Source organism: Xenopus laevis, chromosome 7S, assembly GCF_017654675.1.
Source record: "Xenopus laevis strain J_2021 chromosome 7S, Xenopus_laevis_v10.1, whole genome shotgun sequence".
Taxonomy (NCBI): domain Eukaryota; kingdom Metazoa; phylum Chordata; class Amphibia; order Anura; family Pipidae; genus Xenopus; species Xenopus laevis.
Window position 1 is genome coordinate 47,897,770 of NC_054384.1, and position 24,865 is coordinate 47,922,634.

At 41.9% G+C, this 24,865-nt stretch overlaps 1 protein-coding gene across 2 annotated transcripts in view; it reads right to left on the reverse strand.

The window, feature by feature from the left end:
- LOC108697542 (calsyntenin-1) overlaps positions 1–24,865 on the reverse strand; it is a 388,939-nt gene that overhangs the window by 220,783 nt on the left and 143,291 nt on the right. For both annotated transcript variants that reach the window (XM_018227676.2, XM_018227675.2), the window contains exons 3-4: positions 15,359–15,554; positions 678–886 (exon numbers count right to left, since the gene is read on the reverse strand). In XM_018227676.2, the coding sequence (XP_018083165.1) occupies positions 678–886; positions 15,359–15,554 (405 nt within the window). The remainder of the gene's footprint in view (positions 1–677; positions 887–15,358; positions 15,555–24,865) is intronic.

Sequence of the window (24,865 nt, forward strand, 5' to 3'; positions counted from 1 at the left end):
AAGGGGGTGTTTACTTACGCAATCCATTATTTGTATTTTATATTGAAATTCATTTTAAATTACTTTGCAGAGATTTGAGATTCCATGTGGTGAATACTTTTTATAGGCACTGTAAGTGGTACATACATAAAGACAACATTCATTTTCATGCTACATTTTCCATTTTTATTGGACTAAAAAAACAACCTTCACTTGAAAAACCTATTTCACTTGGCGGGGGGTACTAAAATATAAATTCATTTGCCAAGTCTGAGAGAAACTGCAACACAGCATGGCCATCTTAATCTATTCTTAGATGTCCTTGGTTTGCATTTGGGTACTCTGTAGGGGAGTCTAAGAGAGGTAAGTGGTTGTGTGGCCCTTTGTTTTTTTTCCCCAGATGGTGTGTATTTTTTACAATGCAATTTTACAGTGCAAGAAGCAGCAGCCCATGAAAAAACAGTTATTGAAGTTACTGTGTATGTGCCTAACATTTTGTCAGTGAATCTACCTTTCCTTGTATTTTAAACACACACTAAAATTCTAATTCAGTATTTAAAATAATATTGGGATGATATAGTACTACACTTTTTTTTTTTAGTTCTCATAAAGACGGTTTGGAGGACAAAAATGTGGGTAAAATTACATCTAAGGTGAACTGTTGCAACAGAGAAATTACTTTATATATGACAGCTTACCATCCTTATCAACGATGAAAGGCACATCGGGTGTAACAATCTCATAGCTGCATATCTGACTGAACTGAGGAGAACAGTCTGCATCTATAGCTTCCACCCTTAATATATTATCATACTTTTTCCCTTCTCTGACAGTGACTTTGTAGGATTTTTCCTTGAAGATTGGTGCATACTCATTCACATCATTCACTTGTATATGTACTGATGCCCTGTAATAAACAAATAATTCAACTGAATTTATTATAAAATAATAAAGGAAAGAAAACAATTCTGATAATTTTTAATAAATTAGTATCACTGTTAATAGATTAAGCTAAATTTTAAAATACAGTTAGTGGGCTTCATCTGCCTCACATAGATGTTTTGTCTCAATTACTTTATTCGCATTTTTAGAGATTATAACAGCATGAATAAAATAATCTTAGCCATAAACTTATGTTATGATTTATTGAAAAATGTAACTGACTGATTAGATCATGATTTTAAAATAAAATCTGCATATCAGGAAAAAATGAAAATACATTGGGGAGGCACACTAACAGCTGTTTTTTTATAAACTGAAAAAGAAACTAATAAAAGCAGTATGACATCCTGACTGGATAAATGAACAGGAGCATGAAAATTAGTATGCAGTACCCCAACACTTCTGCTTTAAGCTGGCCACAGACACAAAGATCTGATCGTACGAATCATCGGACTTTCCCATCTCCCGACCTGCCACTAACCATTCCAATCAAATAAAGTAGAAATTAACAGATCAGCCGATGTTCTGCCCCTGACAGCAATCATACGAAAGTTATATCCGACAAAAGCTAGTGACAGTCTCCCACTGAAAATCGTACGATCGACAATACATGCAGAGATATTATCGGCAGCCGACAAAAATCTTTTAACCTGTCTGATCTGCCGGACGAAAAATGTCAGGACTCTCCACACCCGGTCCGAAAATCATACGAATTGGATCAGATCTTTGCGTCTATGGGCAGCTTTATATGAACAGATAGCTAGGTTCCGGATTTACTGCTTTGTTATCCTTGCACTTTTTAGTAGGCAGAATATGCTTAGCCGTCATCTTGCCACAGCTGCTCTGAGTTTCTTATCAAATTCCCTACATAATCCTCATCTTTGCGTTCATTCACTGCCCACTAGTTAAAGACTGATTGGGTGCACTGTTTCCTGAGTCTTGTATTTTTATTGTTTGTTTCTGTCCTTCTCCCTTATCTAGAATTGCCTCGTTTTGACCTCAGACTGTTCCCTTCAGGGCAGCTCTTGCTATGGGGCAAAGTGAGAACCTTGCTTCAGGCGGCAGCGAGCAGCCAGTTACAAGGGGCAGCAAAGAGGTGCCTTTTGTGGCTTTAAGAGAGTTTGAGGCATTTGTGCTGCTGCCTCAGTCTTTGTTTGTTTAGCGGTTTCTGACCGGATCCCTTAGTCTGTGCATTTCTCTGTTGTTAACATCTTCTTTCCGGAATTGTATGTTTACCGCCATGCTTGCCCCAACAGGGGTCTTTTGGATTCTCATGTAATAACCCTTGGTGGCCAAGTAGCTGAGGGTCAGGCCTAAGGCCAAATAAGACTTTTATAAGTAAAAGGGCAGAATTCACTTCCCCTGAGGTTTGCTTTATGTGACATCTGAAAAATAATTATTTAACATACGTTATGAGTAGGATTCATGTAAAATTAAAGTAAAGGTATATTGTACCTACTTTTATGAAACAAATACTAACTTAATTTTTTAATAACAGCTTCCATTTATATGCCTAAAAGTGGAGTGTACAAAATTAATTTAATCATGAATGTTTTTTTAGACAACAATGTAAATCTTAAAATATATCAGAGAATTCCAAAAAATATTTATTTTATCATATAATAATTGTTGTTCCAAAATACTTTTGCTTACACTTGCAAAAGTTAAATTAGAGAAACTGTCAATAAACATTTCTGCCAGTACCAAAATCAAATACCTAACAGGCATCTCTTCACTAAGGTCTGGATTCCAGACTCTGGAATCATCCATGTGTAAAGGGGTGACAGCCCATGGAGAGGGGACTTAGCGTTCACAACAATACCCCTCATAGGTGATGTGAAGTTCTTAATATAAGGTAACGCAAACACATTTATCACATCACAGAGCCCATACCTTTTGGCTTTCAAAAGAGTCCAAACATAACTAAGTTTGGCATTCGGTTTATCAGATGGCAATATATGGGCAGGAAAGGTCACACATTATTGATGTTCAATGAATATAATATCATTTCTCTACTATGTTATTGGAGTTATGGTCATTAAATTCTTGGTCCTACTCATAAAAAACTCATTCTGTATCCAGCTATGCCATGCCACCTTGCATTACAGTGGGAGGAAGGAGTGTCTAGTTACTGGATGCCCCTGCAAACAGCCAAATTGATTTGACTAAAAATTGGATTTACTTTGGAGGACCCATTTCTGTGGGAGTTTATCTCATTTGCTTTTCCTTGCCTCCAAGACCAGGAAATTATTTGTTATATTTTAATGAATGTCCTTTTACTAACATATTTTGTACAAAAATGCACTGTTATAGCTTTTATATATTAAATATAAAATCTATAAAATATAAAAGTTTATCTTTGATGTTCTAAATGCCCCTCACCAGGTGCAACTAAAGGTGGCCATACAGAGAGATCCACTAGTTTGGTGATGTCGCCAAAGAGCGGATCTCTCCCTGATATGCCCACCTTGAGGTGGGCAATATTGGGCTGATCCGATCGTGGGCCCAACGATTGGATCCTAACGAATAGTAATGGGTGGTCGGATCGCGGGACCGCATCAACGAACAAATGTGGCCGCGATCACATGGGATTTTTAGTCCCATCCGATCGAGATCTGGCCGACTTTCGGCCAGATCTCGATTGGGGAAGCCCGTCGGGAAGGCCCCATACATGGGCCAAGACTCGGTCTGTCGGCAGCTTTTATCAGCCCGTGTATGGCCACCTTAAAATACTTTGTAACAATTTTGCGATAAGCAAATAAGTAATTGTAACAATTTAGAAAGGGAAGTCCCTTGGGAAAAGTTAGACTCACAGCTTAAAGGGCAATTCACCTTCATTAGTAAAACTGTAATAACTGGAAAAAAAACACAGAAATATGTTCAAACTTTCAAAACCTGACAAATTTTGTAAAATGAACATGAAAATTAAGGGGTGTGGCCACAAAAATGGGCATGGTCAAAACATGTTCAAATTTTTTTGTCCCTCTATTTCCAAAATGTTGGAAGGTATGGTTAACTCTTTAGTGGCTATGGACATGTATTGTATAAGTCCTGAGTCGTGGCAGAGTGTGCCAACCTGCGTGCAAGGTGCGTGAGTAATTGAGTTAGTAACCCCTGATAGCCACACCACATGTGCAGCTGAAAGTGCCATAATCTAACAAATATAATAGAAAAAATAGAGTTTTCACTTATTTCAAAACCTTGAAAAGACTTGCATGATCCTACCAGCTATCAACATCTCCCTAATTAAAAGGCATATGAAATTACTAGCTGCAATTACAGTCATATGAAAAAATTCATTGGCTGAGCTTTCAAAGTAGCAACTTCCTTGTAATATATAACATGCCTTATGGAACCAGTAGAATTTCAGCAGTGACAAAGTTTATTGGATTAACAGAAAATATGCAATATGCATTTTAGACCGATGCATAAATTTGGCCACCCCGACAGAGATATTACATCAATAACTTTGTGACTGATGCTTGAACATTATCTTGAAGAATTTGTTGATATTGGGTTGAATTCATCTGACCCTCAACTTTAACAACGGCCCCAGTACCGGAACTAGCCACACAGCCCGCAGCATGATGGAACCTCCACCAAATTGGACAGTAGGTAGCAGGTGTTTTTCTTGGAATGTGGTGTTCTTCTTCCGTGAAAACTAATACCGGATAAATGCAGGTGCTACCAACTTAATTAATTATTGCATTCATTCTTAATCATTTAAGTTTTACATTTATGTATTAGCAGTTTAGACACTCACCAAGTTTAGGATGAGGTTCGGGTACAACTGCCCTGAACCCGTTGCTTACTTTATTTATATGCAATCTTAAAAGCCAGGGTCACTCACTAGTGATGGGCGAATTTATTCGCCAGGCGCGAATTCGCTGCAAATTTGCGCGATTCGCCGCCAGTGAATAAATTCGCAAAACGCCAGTGAAAATTCGCAGAAAAAAATTCGCCAGCGTCAATTTCTTTTTTTCGAAAAAACGGACGCTGGCGCCGTTTTGCGAATTTTTCGCCGTTTTGCGAATTTCGCGCGAATTTTTGGGCGAAGCGAAACGGCGCAAATTCGCCCATCACTATCACTCACCGCTCTCTGTGCCCCAAACCTGTAGCTTGATGATGTTCAATGAATATAATATCATTTCTCCACTATGTTATTGGAGTTATGGTCATTAAATTCTTGGTCCTACTCATAAAAAACTCATTCTGTATCCAGCTATGCCATGCCACCTTGCATTACAGTGGGAGGAAGGAGTGTCTAGTTACTGGATGCCCCTGCAAACAGCCAAATTGATTTGACTAAAAATTGGATTTACTTTGGAGGACCCATTTCTGTGGGAGTTTATCTCATTTGCTTTTCCTTGCCTCCAAGACCAGGAAATTATTTGTTATATTTTAATGAATGTCCTTTTACTAACATATTTTGTACAAAAATGCACTGTTATAGCTTTTATATATTAAATATAAAATCTATAAAGTGAAAATTCGCAGAAAAAAATTCGCCAGCGTCAAATTTTTTTTTCCGGAAAAACGGACGCCGGCGCCGTTTTGCGAATTTTTCGCCGTTTTGCGAATTTCGCGCGAATTTTTGGGCGAAGCGAAACGGCGCAAATTCGCCCATCACTATCACTCACCGCTCTCTGTGCCCCAAACCTGTAGCTTGGGAAAACACTTTACTTCATCATTCTACTTTGGACACACGAAATGTGTAAGGTGTTACTTGATGTGAAATAAAGTTTTTTCTTTGATCGTATACCGCGTCCTATGAGTTCCTGGAGTGGGTGTCCAAAGTGAAATGATGAAGTAAGGTGTTCTTCTTTAGACATGCAAAGCGTTTTTTGTTAAGAACAAATAACTAACTTTTTGTCTCATTGTTCCAAAATGATTGTGGCTTGTCTAAATGAGCTTTTGCATACAAAAAGTGACTCTGTTTGTGGCATGAGTGCAGAAAGGGCTTCTTTCAAATCACCCTGCCATACAGTTGTTCTTTGTGCAAATTGCGCTGAATTGTAGAACGATGTACAGATACATCATCTGCAGCAAGATGTTCTTGCAGGTCTTTGGAGGTTTTTGAATAGTTGTCTGTAACCATTCTCACAATTTTACACATATGCCGCTCCTGTATTTTTCTCGGCCTGCCAGACCTGGGTTTTACAGCAACTGTGCCTGTGGTCTTACATTTCCTGATTACATTCCTTACAGTTGAAGCTGACTATTTAAACCTCTGAGATAGCTTTTTGTAGCCTTCCCCTAAACCACGATACAGAACAATCTTTGTTTTCAGATCTTTTGAGAGTTGCTTTGAGGATCCCATACTGTCACTCTTCAGAGGAGAGTCAAACAGAAGCACAACTTGCAATTGGTTACATTAAATACATTTTCTCATGATTGGACACACCAGCCTATGAAGTTCAAGGTTTAATGAGCGAATCCCAATGTGGTGTTGCCAGTAATAAGTATTGAGCAGTTACATGCATTAAAACTAGCAAAATTACAAGGGTACAATTTTTGCACAGCCAGTTTTTCACATTTGATTTAATTTCATACAACTGAATACTGCTTCACTAAAAATCTTTGTTCAGAAAACACCCCAGTACTCAGATGTTCCTGGGAAATGAAAGACATACCACTGTTATATTTTTTGTTGAAAGTGGAGTAAATTATTATGCGGGCTGAGAGGGGTTCCCAAACGTTTTCATATGACTATATACAATATGACCTATATAATATGGATGATCTGGGGGGCAGAGATAATATGAAAAGTCTTCTCAACATATTATATCTTATTGAAAAACAGACTATAATCTTTTATCCTTTCGGCAGATGTGGATAAAGTCTTTGATTGGGAGAGTTGGCCCTTTATGATGACCTAAAAACTAGGTCATTGGCCCCAATATTTTGAAATGGATTAACTCTTTATATACAGGTATAGGATTTACTATCTGGAATAGTGACAAAATAGTCACAAAATGTTCAGTCTTACAGTGCCCGCTTCTCTATGCGCGCCTTTTTATACGTTCATGTCTGTATGCCCCACCCCTTTTGTGACATCAGAGTGGGGCGGGTGCTTGTCTATAAATAGGGAGGTGCACCGGGTTATGGTGCGGGTGCTGAGGGGCCTGGAGTGGGTCAAACTTTTGTTGACCCTAACATCACTACAAGGTACTGTTTTATTAAAAAAAATTATTTTTTTTTTTAAAAAGGGCTCTATGGGAGGATGGCCTTCCCTTAATTTGGGATTTTCAGGATAATAGGTTTCTAGACAAGAGATCCCAAAAACTGTATTTCCTCCAAAGCAAACCCAATCAATGGAAACTTTAAGTGATAGCGGGACAAACTCAAACATTGAAGAAATCAACTGAAAGGAGTGCTGTCAATAAATCCTTCAACCCACTGAAAAAAACCCCCACTTTTTTATAAAAAAAATCAGCAGAATTTTATTAGAAAATGTTAGTGTGAATAAATTTTGAATCAGTCTACCAGGCAAGCACCATGCATTTAAGTTAAAGGCATGTAAACTTTCACACTTCAAAACATTTTAAAGCCCCTCTTGGTGCTCAACATTTAGTCAGGCATCCCAGACCATCACATTGTTACAAACACAAAAATGGGGCCAGACAGATGTACTCAAATCTGAATTGAGGGATCCTATCCCAGCAGTATATTTTGCTTCTTTTTAAGTAACTAACAACTTTCAGGAAAGTATATAATGGGTTTATCAAAGCAGATAAATGTGTCACATCATCTTTGCATCACATCACTGCTTTGAACATCATTCTGTTATAATGGGGCAGAGACATGGCTCATCCAAGCCCTCAATGTTGTGCTCTGAACAGCAGGAGACACAAGTGCTTGTTAAGTAAATACTAAGAAGCATGCACTTGAGCGCTGGGAACTGTTAATGATCCATATAGTCTGATTTTCTTTTCACTGCTCACTATGGGGTAAATTTACTAAGCGGCGAAAATTCATCAGCGACAGCTTCGCAGCCAGCGCAACACTTCAGAGAACCTTAATAAAGAAAATAGAGTTGTTATAATGCCCTAGACATGAGCCCACTGTATATTTTATGTTCCATATGTTAGAAAATGTATGGGGGAACCCAGTTACCCAAAAAAATGTAAGGACTTTTGAAGGCTATCACTCTGAAAAAAGGAAAAGATGCCAGCGTTTCTTGAAACTTTTTCCACTAAAAAATATGATGCAAGTAACAGAAGAAAGAGGAAGATCTATGACTCCATTGCACTTCGCCTGATCTTAGCTGGTGAAGGCAAATCTGGCGAAAGAGGCAACGTTTAGTAAAATCTGCATTTTAGTGAATTTGCGGAGTAGCATCCATTCGCCAGAGTAAAAATTCACCTGGTGATAGAGTGCGAATGAGTGTTAGCATCTGTCTTTTTCGCTAGCGAAGTTATGCCTGTGCCCGCCAACGTTCCCTCTAATTCCTTCTTGGTTATGTGCACAAAAAATTTATTTCATGCGCACAACTTGTAAGTGCATTTTTTTTTTATCAGATTCTTTTTATTGAGCAATTTTCACATTAACAATAAGAAAAAAAAAAAGATTATAAAAAAGAAGGAGAGCAAAGGCAGGAAAAAGAAGGAAGAAAGAAGGGAAAGGGGAAGAAATAGCTAAGATTAGCCAGACTGAGCACTGCAATCAAGTACATCGTAAAAATCTCAGTCTGCGTACAATGCATTCTCGGACACCATTATATTCATACATTAGATAGCCACTCATCCCAAATTTCACCAAATTTGCCTGGACAACCCTGTGCAATATAGGTGAGTTTTTGTCCTGGGAGACTCCCATTTACCAATGCCTTCCAAAATACTTGCGTAGGGGCTTCCACAGCTTTCCAGGTCATTAAAATGGCTTTCCTTGCATAGTGCAAGAGCTGTAGCAAGCACAGCCTTTCATTTGACTTTAGCATTAGTCCCTCAGCGTGACCCAAAAGGCAAAAGGCAGGAGACCGTATGGTCGGCAGTCCTGCAGCAGAACCCACAACCCCTAACACCTCGGACCAAAAGCGCTGTATTTTGGGGCAATCCCAAAAAACATGCATGTAAGTGCCCACATCTTGATTACATTTTACACAAATATCCGGGCACCCGGGGTAAATCTGCGACAGCCTATGCGGAGTCAGATAGACCCTGTTGAAAAATTTGGTGCAAATATACCTGTCCCATACTGAAATGGAAGTGTCTGGTATTTGATCCAATATGTCTTTCCAAGCATCCTCCTCTATTTGGGGAAGGTCTAGGGACCATTTCAAGGCAACGACTTTTACGGGATCAAAACTGTCCTGAAGTAAAATGGCATAGAACCAACTTAGCGCTTTGGTGAGTTCTGCCCTATGGAGATATTTCTCCAGGGTGGATGCTGCAAGTGTCAAAGTGCCAGTGGGAAATTGGGCCTGGAAGGCATGTCTAAATTGTAAAAATCGTAACAACATATGATTCTGAAGAGCAAAATCATCTTTGAGCTGGGCAAATTGTTTCAGGACAACCCCCTGCACCACGTCCCCCAGTAGTTTCACCCCCGCTCCAGCCCATACCCCAGCATCTGGTAGAGTGCTAAATTGTGGGAGTTTGGGATTACCCCAAATTGGGGTCCATTTGGACCAACTGGCCAAGGCCTTGTAGGGAAGTATTACAGTTCTGTGGAATACCTGAGTCACTGTTCTCATGGGATGCGTCAATCTAGAGGCAGAGGGGAGCCCTCTGTGCAACTGGTTGGCCAAAGCCTCAAATGAAGCGACCACCGCTGCCTCAACGACCGTGGCCTGGTTATTAGGGTCCGGGTTAAGCCACCACCAGGCGTACACCAGCTGACTGGCATAGAAATATAGAAGAAAGTTAGGGAGGGCTAGTCCCCCTTTTCTCAGTGGGGCTTGCAACATCTGGGTTTTAATCCTCGGCCTCTCTCCAGCCCAAACAAAGCCCCTCACCAAGGCGTCTAGCTCACGAAACCATGCCTTAGTGGGTAAAATAGGTGAATTATGAAACACATAGAGCAGCTTTGGGAGCAGCACCATTTTGAGGAGGTTAATCCTGCCTGGCAAGGACAGTGGGAGACCGGACCAATGTTGGAACTTGGTTTTCATGCTACGTACGACAGGTGTCAAATTCAAGTCCAGATATCTGGGGGCATCCCTATGTATCACTATTCCCAGGTATTTGAAAGTAGTAACCCACTGTAGCTGAGGGCCATGCTGGGGGTCTCTATGTGCATCAGGATCAATGGGAAAGACCAGGGACTTCCCCCAGTTTACTTTGAGGCCCGACAGATTCCCAAAAGTGGAGACCTCCTCTAAAAGAGCTGAAATGGACTCTCTTGGGTCTGCTAAATAAACCAACATATCATCCGCGTACATTGAGACCTTTTCCTCCAACCTCTGCATCTTAAGGCCCACAATGGTCACATTGGCTCGCACTCGGATGGCTACTGGTTCAATGGCCAGGGCAAAGAGGTAGGGGGATAGTGGGCACCCCTGCCTGGTTCCCCTCTGTAGCGGGAATTCCCCCGACAACATTTTATTCACCAGAAGCCTGGCTCTAGGAGCAGAGTACATTGCTTTAACCCATCTAATGAAGTTATCACCCAGCCCAAATCTCTCTAGTGTTGCCCACAGATAAGGCCACTCCACTGTATCGAAGGCCTTTTCTGTGTCAAGGGACACCACAACCCTCTCTCCCCCATTTTGGTGCGCGGCCCCAATGTTCGTAAATAGGCGCCTGACATTAATATCAGTGGCTCTATGGGGCATAAAACCAGTCTGATCTGGATGGATGACGTTGTCTATTACCAGCTTTAATCTGTTCGCCAACACTTTAGCCAGCACTTTAATGTCGGTATTAAGGAGAGAGATGGGTCTATACGACTCGCATCTTTCAGGGGCTTTCCCCTCCTTGGGTATTAAAGTAATGGTGGCCAGACCACAACTGTCAGGCAACTGAGTTCCCTGCAAGACAGAATTAAAGAGGGAGCAAAGCTTAGGCCCTACCGTGCTTATGTGGGCTTTATACCAATCAACTGGAAGACCATCAGGTCCAGGCGCCTTACTGTTGGGAAACGAGTTTATAGCCGCAGTGACTTCCTCGGGGGTAATTTGCACATTAAGCTTCTCAGCTGCTTCAGGGGGGAGCCTAGGTATAGGGACTCCATCCAAATAGCGGGCTATCACATCCGCCGAAGCCGTGAGCTTTGACCTGTATAGGTCAATGTAAAACTCAACAAATTCTGATACTATGCAGTGTGGTTCCCTGACTTCGTGGCCGTCCCTCGCAAGAATTAAGGGTATGTGAGTTAGTTGGGATGGTTCCCTTGCCAATATTGCCAAAAGCCTGCCACATTTGTCCCCCTTGTCATACCAGGAAGAGACCCTGTGCAACTCCCATTGGGTGTATTTTTCTACATAAGCAAGATTAAGCTCCCTCTGAGCTGTCGCCAAGGTCTCTGCCTGCCGCTCCTGTGGGAGTTCCACATATTCCAACTCGGCTCTCTCCAGCACATGACGGGAGTTGGCCAAGTTATGATCCAAGGTAATCCTTGCTGCTTTAATTAGAGAGATATAGGCACCCCTAGCGTATGCTTTGCTAGCATCCCAGACTATCTGCTCCTGGGCCGTGCCGGCGTTAGTCTCCCAGTACAGTTTATATTGGGCAGTGAAAGCATCCTTTACCTGGGCATGATGGATCCACTTTGGAGGAAGTCTCCATTGACGGATCCCCGTTTGCATTCCTAATTTCAGGTCTAGTTGAAGGGGGGCATGGTCAGAACATATTCGGGTTGTGTATTCTATTGAACCCATGTATGGTAGAGCCAGAGGGGAGGCAAGGGCAAGGTCTATTCTAGAGAGGGCCGAAATGGCAGAGGAATAGCATGAGTACTGGTGCGTGGAGGGGTGCGACCACCTCCACACATCAGTCAGATTTGAGGCCTTAAGCCAGTCTCCCAGGGCAGAAGAGTCTCTACCGGCCTGTTTGAGCCTATCTATCCCCGGGTTAGGAGTGGCATTAAAATCCCCCATCCAAATAGTGGGAAAGTCTCCAATCCCTGCAATCTTTCCCAGGATTACCTTCAATAATTCAACATCACCAGGGGGCGGGGAATACACATTAACTAGGACGAAAGTGTGAGAAGCTAGTAACACTTTAAGGATTAAGTATCTACCTCCTCTGTCTGATACAATAGTTTCTATTTGGGCTTTAGTGGACTTCCGAAAAAGAATAGCTACCCCTCTGGAATACGTAGAGTATTCTGCATGGTAAGTGGGCCCTAACCAGCGCCTCTTAAGAGCTTTCGTTCTTTGCCCAACTAGATGGGTCTCCTGGAGTAGAAGTATATCCCCTTTGAGCTTCCGAAAATGATCTAATACTAGGGAGCGTTTCACCTTATCATTAATTCCCCTGACATTCCAGGAGACTACTCTAATTGTGTCGGTACCCATTGCATCACCATATTGGGTGGTCTAGTGCCCTCAGTGCATCCCCACCAAGAAATCAGTACACAGTTTAGGAACATTATACAACAGTTCATGCGTGCCCATGCAGAGGTATAGCACCTGGTAGTAAGGAAAGAGAAAGAGAATAGAAGAGAAAGGAGAAGAAAAGGACAGAGATATATACATTTCCCCAACAGTCCCCCCACCCGGTATCCCCCCACATACATTTGGAGATACATTAATCCCAAAACAGGGTTTTCCTGGAGGTGGAGCCTCAACCCATTAACCAATCTATAGAACTTAAACTATAACTCGGTATCAGTCTGATATGCTGAGTCCAAAAGTTTTTAGCATACAGTCTATCTCACAGCTGTTAGGTTTTGTTGTAGCTGCGAGCTCCGTGGACCAGTAGTATGCCCCAATCAGAGGGAAAAAAAAAAAAAAAAAAGGGGGGGGGAGGAAAGGAAAGGCAAACATTATAGTAAAGCCAGCCCGGCTTTGGCTTGCTAAATTTCCCCTCAGGTGCAAGGCACTACCCCGGTTAGGTAACTGACCCATGGACTATAGTGAGCCACCCCCCCACATGTCCAGTGCAACAAACGCAACAGCGTGTTCTGTCCCGGAATGATCCAAACCCAGATCAGTGACTCTGACCCATGGCTCACAAACGGGCATGTTACTCACGGTTTAGGGTCACAATGTAGGAAAGTTAATTGGAGCGGTCCGGGGAGGCCCGTCTGCGTGGAGGGCTCCGGTTATTTTGCTGCGGACGCGCGTCCAGCCAGTGGGACACGGTTGTGGGGTGCTCAAATAATTGCACTTTGCCGTCATCCATTATCCGTAGCTTGGCTGGGAACATCATGCTGTATCCAATGCCCAATTCTCTCAAGCGCCTCTTTACCCCGGCAAAGGTGCTACGCTGGCGTTGCAGGGCTGCAGAATAATCAGGATATAAAGAGACTCTGGTGTCTTGAAAGATAATGTCGCCCTTCTTCCTTGCAGTCTGCAACGCCACATCTCTGTCCCGGTAGTTCAATAACTTGATAAGGAAGGGCCTTGGTGGAGCTCCAGGAGGAAGAGCTCTGGTGGGGACCCTGTGGGCCCGTTCCACCACAAATTGTGTGGAAAAAATCTCTGCCCCCAGCATATCCTTAAGCCATTGTTCTGCAAAGGTCTCAGGAGCTCGGCCCTCACTGCGCTCTGGTAGGCCCACAACTCTAATGTTAGAGCGCCTCAGACGGTTCTCCATATCCTCCATGCGGTCAGTGGCTTGCTTGAGCTGTTTATGTATTTGCGCTATATCAGCAGGCATCGAGGCAGTAGTGTCCTCCAGTGCACTTACTCTCCCCTCCAGTGCCCCAGTTCTCTCGCGGATTACCTGCACGTCCTGTTTGAGGAGAGATAACTCCACCTTCACCTCCTCTATTTTGGCAGTGAGCGTCGCCGTGATCGTGGTCTGGCAGGTAGTGATGGCCGCGAGTACGTCCTGGATAGTCGGGACCGGCGGCTCTGTAACTGCAGGAGCCGACTCCATAACTGGCGATGTCGGAGACTGCTGCGTCACTCGCGGTGATGGCGGTGAAGACGAGTGCCGCTCGCCATATTGGGCTGGGCCTCTCGCAAACTGCTCTAGCTTGGCAGCGGTGTCAGACCTCACTTTCGGTGCGTTTCTGCGCATACCGCCTGGCTCAGCTTTGTCCCCGGGTGACAGGCAATCCTTTCCTCCACAATTCCACTGATATTAGGGCCAGGATGGGCTGTTCAGGGTAGTGTAGCGACGGAGCTCGTGATTCTGCTTCCTACCCGACCGCCATTCGGCTCCGCCCCCCCTTGTAAGTGCATTTTTAAAAACTGTGCTGAGGTCACAATAGGTGCAAAATGTTATGTTTTCACACAAAATTCTTTGAGCACACCACAATTTGTTGTGCGCACAAGCACTCAGCTTTGAGGGGATATTGCTCCCATCCTCTTCCCCACACTAGTAACAAACTGCATTCAGCTCTCTCTACTAGCTTCTGCAGCCAGAGGGCAAAGTGCTTATTAAAAAAGCCACTTGTGAAGTTTTCAGTATCTAGCATGTATGCATCCCACACTCCCAAAATTGGACTGTCTCAACACTGTAAGGGTCACTGGGCTGGGACTGGCTGCTCAAATGGGTCCTGAAGTAGAAGTGACAACTTCTCTGTAACCAAATGTCAGCACAAGAGCTATTTGGGTGAGCAGAGGTTAATATATCTAAAATCAGTATATGCAAATGTCAGCACAAGAGCTATTTGGGTGAGCAGAGGTAAATATATCTAAAATCAGTATATGCAATATCAAGCATCAGCTGAAGTGGTGTAAAGTTAAATTACACTGGGCTGAATATCTGTGGAATTAACTGAAATGCAGTCTGAGCGCCATTCCTGATCCCTAGCACTATGCTTAACCTCACTACAAACCTTGTGGCAAAATCAGCAATTCTCACCAACAATCTTCCCAGAGGAGCACAGACTGTTATAGCAGAAAAAGGAGGACTAACAAATTAATACACTCAGTTTGAGAATGAGTTGTTGGACAGTTATACATATTTTGTAAAATTAGTCATCACACTAAAATTCTACACTGGATTCAAGCAAACAATAGCAATATGGAATTAAATTTTTTTTAAAAATCAATGATATAAAATAAACCAAAATAATTACATAAGCTCAGGCTTCTCTATTTTATAATTTTCATTTAATTTGAAAGACTAAACAAACAGAAAATGTATTAATTCTGCATTAAATATACCAACACCTCTGTTTCATTTCAATGAAAATCAAATATTGTATTTCCTTTCTGCTCGGAAAAATATGTTAGTGGGATGGCACAGGCAGTGATGGCACCATATTGTGATGGCACCATATTTTGACAGGTTGATACCATTAACTTCAACGACAAGCAGCCTCAAGATGTTATGGGCCTTAGAAAAGTTTAGCAATAATCTTTATTTATGACTCTTACTTGTGAGATTTCTTTACAGCAGAGCTATCAGGTCCTTTGCCACAGTCATAGGCTTGAATCGAGAAGGTGTAGTCCTTCTGTAACTCACAGTCCAGTTTCTTGGTAGAACGAATTAGACCTTCCCCAGTGGATCTGTCAACCACAACTGCCTCAAAGGGGACATCCGGGTCATGAATTTTAAAACCACAAATTGCTCCTAAAGGGATCACAAATATGTTAATAAGTAAGTGTTGTATCATATCCCTTTTACTATCAGGGAGGCCTATATGAAAGGTTAACTATAAAGAATAATATATATTGATGCCAAAAGAATGATTTGTAAGCACTGATTGATAAACACAATTACACAGTAAGTTAGGTTGAAAAAGGCTATAAGTGATACTAAATTCTATAGTTAGTATGGGTATATATAATTTATGTGATGGTATGGAGGGGTGTGTGTATGGATGCTGGGTTTCATTTGGAGGGGTTGAACTTGATGGATTTTGTCTTTTTAAACTGATTTAACTATGTAACTATATAAGTTAATCTTCAGTATCTCACGCTCAGCAACCTGTCACCACTGCTCTCTTCAATCAGAGGTCTGGGTCAGGTAGGTCCAATATGTCTTTTAGGGGGGCTCCCTTTCCTAATAGATGTTTTAGAGGTAACTCAAACCCTGCACAAACAAAAGGTAACAAAATAACTGACTCTGGCAAAAAAGGATTTCCATCAGTTTAAAATATTGAGCTCTTATACATATTCTAGTCAATGGGAGCAACCCCCCAAAGTATGTGTTAGACCTGTGAAACAAAAACTGACTCCACCTACTACATAAAGAGAAAAGAAAGCAGTGCCGAGCCTTGCTAGCCAGGCACCCTAGGCAACCTGGCCGGCAGCTGCGCTAAATAGCCGCATACTTGCACACCAGCAAATGCAGACGCAGGTGCGCACCAGCACTTAAAGACACGCATGGAACCAGCGCCAGTAGACGTGTGTGCACACCGGCGTGGATAGATGTGCATGCGCACCAACGTGGATAGATGACCATGCGCACCAGCGCAGATAGATGCACGTGAACACCAGCGCAAATAGACGTGCTCACAGTCGGCAAAGGGGCAGAAAGGGGACCGGACTAGTAAGAGGAGGCAGAGAAGGTACGTGTCTGGCGCCCCCCCAGCTTTGCACTTTAGGCACATGCCTACTCTGCCTACCCCTAGTTCCGCCCTGAAAGAAAGTGACTGACTGCTGAGTATGGGACAACGAAGAGAAACTTGGCTATTTCATAAACTGTACAGAATGTTTTATTTGCTTATACTTCGATTATATTTATTTCATGATGAAGTTTATATTATATTTTAATTTTTGTGACACACCCAGTGTTCAACTAGGCTTTTGGACCCTTGCAATATGAATTACCCTATGGATTTGCTTTTGCCTTACTATTCTGAAACTATAGACTGTCAATACACCTAAGTTAAACAGGACTCAAATACCCAGTGATTAATATGAACATGTGTTTTGCCTATTCTTCTGAAAAAAATACTCTTTCTCTTGGTGTTTTATGGATTGTTGATATGTTCATACCTCCAACCTACCTCTAGATTTAGGATAGGTTTGGTGGAATGTAAATAACTACATGAACAGAGCAAATAATCCACAATGCAAAGATTTTTCAGGTGCACATACTAAATTTACAATACTCAAATCCAGCTAAATGCAGTCAAATTGATTGGGAGGCGTTTCATAATGACCCAAAACATACAGCCAAAGCAACCCTGGAGTTTATTAAAGCAAAGAAGTGGAATTTTCTTGAACGGCCAAGTCAGTCACCTGATCTGAACCCAATTAAGCATGCATTTCACTAGCCTAAACTTCAGACAGAAAGGTCCACAAACAGCAACTGAAAGTCTGAAAAAGCCGCCTAAATCGGAAATTCAATATTCAAATATAGCTTGCTGCACTAGTGATGCCCCCCCCCCCTCGACCTGCTCCGACGCTAGAAGTTAGAAGCACAGAGTGGGTGGGGGGGGGGTGCCTTCGGGCTGCTGCCGCCTCTGGCTTTGATTCTGTATCGGCTTGGTTTTATCTGTTTCATACAACATTAATGTCAATATATGTAAAGCCAGGGCTGAATTTGTGGGAGACCACAAAGGCACAAGCCAATGGCGGCACCCCATCTGTTCACAAATTCCTCCACGCACTGAGAACTGGATATGTTGGAGATTTTAATAGATGTTTAAATCTCCAACACACAAATTCCCTAGTACCGTATATGCCAATGAAATGAAGGAAAGTGCATGTGCATTTGAGGGGGGCAGGGGACGGGGCAGACACATTCAGTCTAGGGGTGCCAGATGTACGAGTACGTCCCTATGTACATCTGAAAGTCATATTATACATAGTAACATAGTATGTTAGGTTGAAAAAAAGACACACATCCATCAAGTTCAACCTTTGAGCTGTATTCTAACCTGCCTAACTGCTAGTTAATCCAGAGAAAGGCAAAAAAAAAAGCATCTGAAGCCTCTCCAATTTGCCTCAGAGGGGGAAAAGTTCCTTCCTGACTCCAAAATGGCAATCGGACTAGTCCCTGGATCATCTTGTACTATGAGCTATCTTCCATAACCCTGTATTTCCTAACTTGTTAAAAAGCCATCCAACCCCTTTTTAAAGCTATCTCAATGTATCAGCCTATATGACTGATTCAGGGAGAGAATTCCACATCTTCATAGCTCTCACTGTAAAAAACCTCTTCTGAATATTTTCTTCTAATCAGAATGGGTGACCTGGCGTCAGCTGGAAAGACCTACTGGTAAATAAAGCATTTTGCATTATAGAGATTATTATATGATCGCCTTATATATTTATACATAGTTATCATATCACCCCTTAAGCGCCTCTTATCCAGCATGAACATCCCCAATTAGGCCAGTCATTTCTCGTAGCAAAGATTTTCCATACATTTTATCAATTTAGTTGCACTTCTCTGGACCCTCTCTAATTCAAATTTGTCTGACATGACCTATCCTTCATAAAGTCATGCTAATTGCTGGTCATAATGCCATTCACTAGGACAACATTTTGAATATGATCCTTTAACCAGGCTTCAAATAATTTGTCCACCACAGATGTCAAATTTACTGGCCTATAATTGCCAGGCTGAGATTGTAATCCCATTCTAAATATTGAAATTACATCAGCTTTTCTTCAATAGGTACCATAGGTACCATACCAGATGAAATCAGAAATAAGGGCCGGTCTAAAACTGAACTAAGTTCTCTTAAAATCCGGGGGTGTATGCCATCAGGCCCTGGAGCCGTGTTTACATTAATTTTTATTAAAGCTTAATGAACCATATCCTGAGTAAGCCACTGACTATATTGAGCTGAGCCATCGTTGCAGCTATGAAGTGAGCCTGTGAACTCAGTCAGACTCCTCTAATGAATAAACTCAAGAAAAGAACTGATTTAGCACATTTGCCTTTTCTGTATCTGTTACATCCATACTGGTACCATTATTCAAAAAAGCAACACTCTCAAACCGTATCTTTTTACTATTAATATACGTAAAAAACTTTTTTGGGTTAGTCTTAGCCTCCGCTAATGCATTCCATACTCCAACTCAGTTTACATTGATAAAAGGCATACAAAGGTTTATACAGTGGTTAAACCATACTTCAAAATTAAGAATATAAAAATACAAAAATGCAAAAATACAAATATAAAAAAGGAAAAGTAGAAACCATTACTCGGCAGCATTCTAATACCGCATATGCAGTGGTTTCCATGGTTACATCATTTTAAGATCTCTGTAATCGTAGGTCTTAGACATATATTTGCAGATTATTTCAATTTGGCATAAAAATAAATAAAAAAATATATACAGTATATATATGCGGTATATATATATATATATATATATATATATATATATATATATGGAAATTTTTCATATTTCGCCATATGGCCACCGTTGCGGGATAAGCATCTTTACAACCGACCTTTGCACAATCCCTCGATCATTCTGATTCCCATCTGATTTGTGTTCATCAGGCATAAGCGAATCAGCAGACGGCCGCGCGTTCTCATGAGAACGTGCGTAAGTATCAGTACAAGCCATGCTAAGATCGCTGTGTCTATGTGTATGTATATTACCGGGGGGAAGTGCCTTTTGTCCTGGTGTCTTTTGTTTGCCTAGGGAAGTCTACCTCCCCCCCTCTTCTATGGACATGTGTCGGTGTGCTGGTTCCACCAATTGGTTCATAGCATAACATGCTCATTGATTGGATATATTGTAAGACCACCTTTTGTCTTTGTGTATAATAAACCACTGGCCATTGTGGAGAGAGGCAGAATACTGGATCCCAGCTGAGAACGACCGCTGTGACGTTATTTCCGGGGTATTGCGCAACATCACCACACGATACATCAAGGTTTCCGGATCGATTGTCCATTAAGACGAAAGATCATTTTTCCCACTATAACAGATGGCGAGCCAGGCAGGAGGTCCAATTTTTCCCTTAATTTCAGCAGAATTAAAAGGGGCCATGTCTTATTTCGGGCAGCAAAAAAGGCCGGCATTGAGGTAAGACCTTTTTGTTTTGATACTCTCATATTTGAGAAAGTTTTTGCTGTCTGCAAATTGATTTGTGGTCTCTAGGCTGCTGGAATCAGGTAAAAATCTACCAAAAGAACCTTTTGGGTGTATGTGTGGTGTTTTTCGGTATTAACTGCCCAGGTACTGGTTGGGGCATATCTGCAGAACTGCTGTGGGGTTTTATTTATTTATTTATTTAACCATAAGGGACTGTTATTGCACCCTGCTGGAAGATCTGTGAGTGATTCAGAACAGTGGAGGGAGTTTCTGTGTATGCCGGGTGGTTGTAGGATAATCTTGTAGCGGGAAGATATGGCCAACAGTATCTAGAGGATTGGGAGGATTGTATTGCTTTTATTATTACAAGTTTCAATATTGGAGGTTGGGTAACAATCCGACTAATCTGAATTACAAACCAGGCCCGACCCTGCTTGGCTTCAGAGATCAGATGAGATCGGGCACTTTCAGGGTGGACATGTTTTCTAGTTGGCCGGAGGCTTGGCCTGTTAAAAATGCTAATGCCGTAACAACGGCTAAAAAGATCCTTTCCGAGGTTGTCTGTCGATGGGGAGTACCTGAAGCCATCGAATCTGACCAGGGGACTCATTTTAAATTTGTGAGGCCCTTCACATCAACCAGGGTCTCCACACTCCATACCACCCCCAGAGCAGCGGGAAAGTAGAGAGACTAAATGGTACTCTTAAGATCAAGATCTCTAAGATATCCGCTGACACGGGTAAACCTTGGCCTGAGTGTTTGTCTATTGCCCTGTACTCCAAAACTGACTCACGGGCTGTCCCCTTATGAGATTCTGTTCGGGAGTAGGCCCAAGACGGGATTGTAATTTCCCCAGCAGCTGTCGTCTTTACATTCTCAGTTGACGGGGTATGTGCAGTCTCTTCAGCGGGAACTCCAAAAGATACATCACAGAGTTCATGAATCTATTCCTGATCCAGAGTCTATAACCGGTTTACATTCTATCCAACCAGGTGAATGGGTAGTCATAAAGAAACATCAGTGCCAAGGACTGGAGGCGAGATACACCGGGCCGTACCAAGTTCTTTTGACAACATCCACCTCCCTTAAGGTTGAGGAACGTGACGGGTGGATCCACGCCAGCCACTGCAAGAAGCTGCTGGACTATCAAGTGCAATGATCAGGTGCATTGTTTCTATATACACTTGTTGTTTAATATATTTTGGATACTGTTATGAGGAGTCACATCCGAATTTACTGTTCAAGATGCATTTACAATTAGCAAAGACGGCAAATAGGTCCAACTGCTGGGTGTGCTCCAAACCCCCTCTGAGCCAGAGCATCCCGGCGATGGCAGCAGTACATGCCCTTTATGACATCAGGGTGGGCACGAGAAAATTTAGTCCTTCAGGTAGATCAGCGGATCGCCATCTGTCCATAGAATTTAATCAGACATTCTTAGATGGTAATGTCACCAATGGTCTTGATGTCAGCCCCGAGGCTTGTACTAGACTTAGAAGACCCGTGTGGGTATCCGGTCAATTAGGCCAGCCCGGGATTTGTTTTAATATCAGCTCTGATTTTGGAGCCAAGTCCCTGGGGAGGACCAAATGCCCATCTGGGATAACCATCCAGATCGACCATAGAATCCCTGACGGTAACAACCTAACCACCAGACATGATTATGTCTGCTGGGGGGGAGGGTGTGACATTCAGGAGGGTGCAGCAATCCCATTATCCATCCAGTTGTTGTGCAATGCCCGTAACCCCCAATGACCTTTGTGTCTCATTAACTGGGCCCTATTACTTTTTGTGCGGCCAGGCTGCCTATAGAGTCGTTCCCCCGAATACTAGAGGGTCATGCTCCTTAGTCAGGTTAGTCCCTGCCTCCTACATTGCCGACGGTCACAAGGACCTGATGGTGCAGAGGAGGGTGAGAGCTGTTCTCTGCAGGGGACCGTGCATGGGCATGGTTTCCAGCATGGACCGGATGGGGTATAGAACTTGAAGCTGCTAAACAATTTTTCCATCATAATGGACGAGATGTTTAATGAGACAGTCGGAGCCATGAGAGAAATTTCTTCAGGAGAAAATGGCTCTCAACTATCTTTTAGCATCAAAGGGGGGTTTCTGTGAGTTCATCGGGGAGGATTGCTGTACCTAGGTGGAAGATACTGGGGACAAGGTTCAGGCCCATCTTGACAAGGTGGAAGCGTTACAGGGACAAGCACGCGCTATTGCAGAGGAGGGTTGGAACCCCTTTAAAGGTTTAGGGGGCTTGGGTGGCATGTTGTTTTCTATTGGATCATGGCTTAAAAAAGTTGGAGTGTATGTCTTGATGCTGCTCTGCTTTCTTTTCCTCCTCTATGTGACGGCAAGCATGACCTGTTGTTTGGTGAACCAAGTTGCAAAGAGCCGTGCAGAGGACCATGTGATGATTCCATAAAGAGCCATCGCCTGAAGCATCCGGAACCAGTATACAGCCAACTTATCTGTTCAGAATTCTGTTCAGAGTCCATACATAGCGATGTTTCGGGAACATCTCGTTCCCTTTCTCAAGCACGGCTCTGCCACAGGGTGCAACAAACAGAAGCGTCCATTTCTTGAATCGTGTTATCGCATAAAGACGGAAGTGACGTAGTCGGTTGCCATGGACACGCGTATCATAGGATATCACGCGTACATGGAAGCGGATACATCTACTGCCTCTTGGTAACCATGAGGATTATTACATAGCAACATCTGATCAGTTACAATAGTATAATTACAATGGCAGATGTATCGAAGTAGCATATATATCAACAATTACAACTCACATGGGAAAAATCTCACAAAAATAAGTGCAAGTCAAAATCTCGATTTAGTCCTTTAGGGGTTAATGTTTTCAGCCTATCAATCCACTGAACTTCGGTTTTTTTCAAAATCAAACTCCGATCGCCCCCCTTTTTCGTGGAGGGATTTCTTGAATTACCCTAAACTTTAGATCGTCAGATGTGTGTCCCATATCTATGCAATGTCTTGATACAGATAAAGACCTATTTTTAACATTGATGGTTGATCTATGCTGGGAAAACCTGTCTCTAACTTTCTGAGTGGTTTCACCAACATAGATCAATCCATACGGGCAAACCAACATATAGACCACAAAATTAGTGTCACAGGTATTGAACCCACGTATCTTATACGTTTTCTTATTTTCTGTATCATTAAACTCAGAACCAACCAGTACATATTTACATTGGGCACAGCCTTTGCATCTAAACATGCCCTGTCTCTTTGGTCCCAAAAAGGTATCTTTCATATGAGGTAAACGTACATCTGCATTAACCACTTTGTTGCCTATTGTGGTTCCCCTACGGAATGACATCATTGGTATTTGTTGAAATTCCTTAATAGTGGGATAAGCCTCTCTTAAAAGGTGCCAGTGTTTGTACAGTATTGACTTACAATCATTACTATATGCATTGTATTGTGAAACAAAGGCCACTCTCTGTTGGTTTCTCTTTGTATATCTTTTTTGTCCTAATTTTCTATCTTGTACCTTCTGTATATTTTTTTGTATGATATCATTTGGATACCCACGGTCAGATAATTTTTTACTCATAGTTATCAAATCCTCATCTCGAACTTTTGGATCATTTGTGATTCTACATACCCTTGAGAACTGACTGATGGGTATGGACTTTTTACATCCTGCCCAAATGGTCTCTTTTTGTACAGCTTTTGTTTTATCAGTGGGGCAGTAACTTTTTGTTAATATTTGTTTAAAGTTATTAGCACGTTTGAAAACTATTTTTGGTTATCCAGGAATTACTTTTCTTAAAACTTAATAGCATTGCAGTATTCCCCAATGTTTTTTGATTATCTTTCCAACATCTTTGACTAGGGGGTTATAAGTAGTGGAAAATATGATTTCTTGATTGGCCTCTCCCTCTGCTTGTCTCTTTATGAATTCATACCTTGAAAAATATTTCATTTTACGCATGAAAATCAACAACTCCTGGGGAAGGGATACAAAAGTAAAAAAAAAGGATGGGGGGGAGAGATGTAGAAAAGCTTAAGCCCAACAATGGCTCCTATTTTACATACAACGTCATTTGTTTGTTCAATCATTGATTCACTATATAATTTGCTATGCCTTAACATATAAACTTCTCCAAATCCTTTTCCTCAACATATTATCTCCTCACATTGATCCTTATTTATTTGACCCTTAATCCAGTGTCCCTAAAAATCTATGCCATGGGGACCATATCTTCCAATAAAGTAAACTTTTAATCTGATATATGTGGGTTAACTCTTCTAATTGTCTAATTTCTTCCACCTCCACCAACCAATTAATATAGGAAGGAGCTTCTCTTGATTTTCAATACTTGGGGATGAGAGCCTTTGGAGATTGGAGCAAATGGAAGGTCAATGGGTCCTCCAACAACGTAAGATTATCCCCCTTAATATTCAACATAATTAAAGCATATTTTCCACTGTAATTTTAGTTGCGGTTACCTTATAGATAGTTTCCAACACCTGATCTCAAAACTCTTTCAACGCTTAGCATGTTACACAGATATGTATATGGGTATCTTCGCTTACATAACATCTCCAGCATATATTGGCATATTGAGGGTACATCTTCTTTAAACTTACTGGTGTATAGTGCCACCTAGTTACCAATTTGAATATTGTCTCTTTTATTTTAGAGGCCCTCCTCATCCTATGCCGATATTTAAATATCTCTACCCACTAGTCTGGAACACTAATGCCCAATTCCATTTCCCACTGCGAACAAAAAGTTGAAATATAAAAAGTGTCCGCTATTTAAGATAATCCTGTAGCATTTTGACAGTGGTTTAATTATTTCTAAATCTTCCTCTATTAGTTGTTCCCACTGAGTCAGAGTTCTATCCCAATTTTGATATCTGAGTGAATGTATGTAATGATTCACCTGATTATATC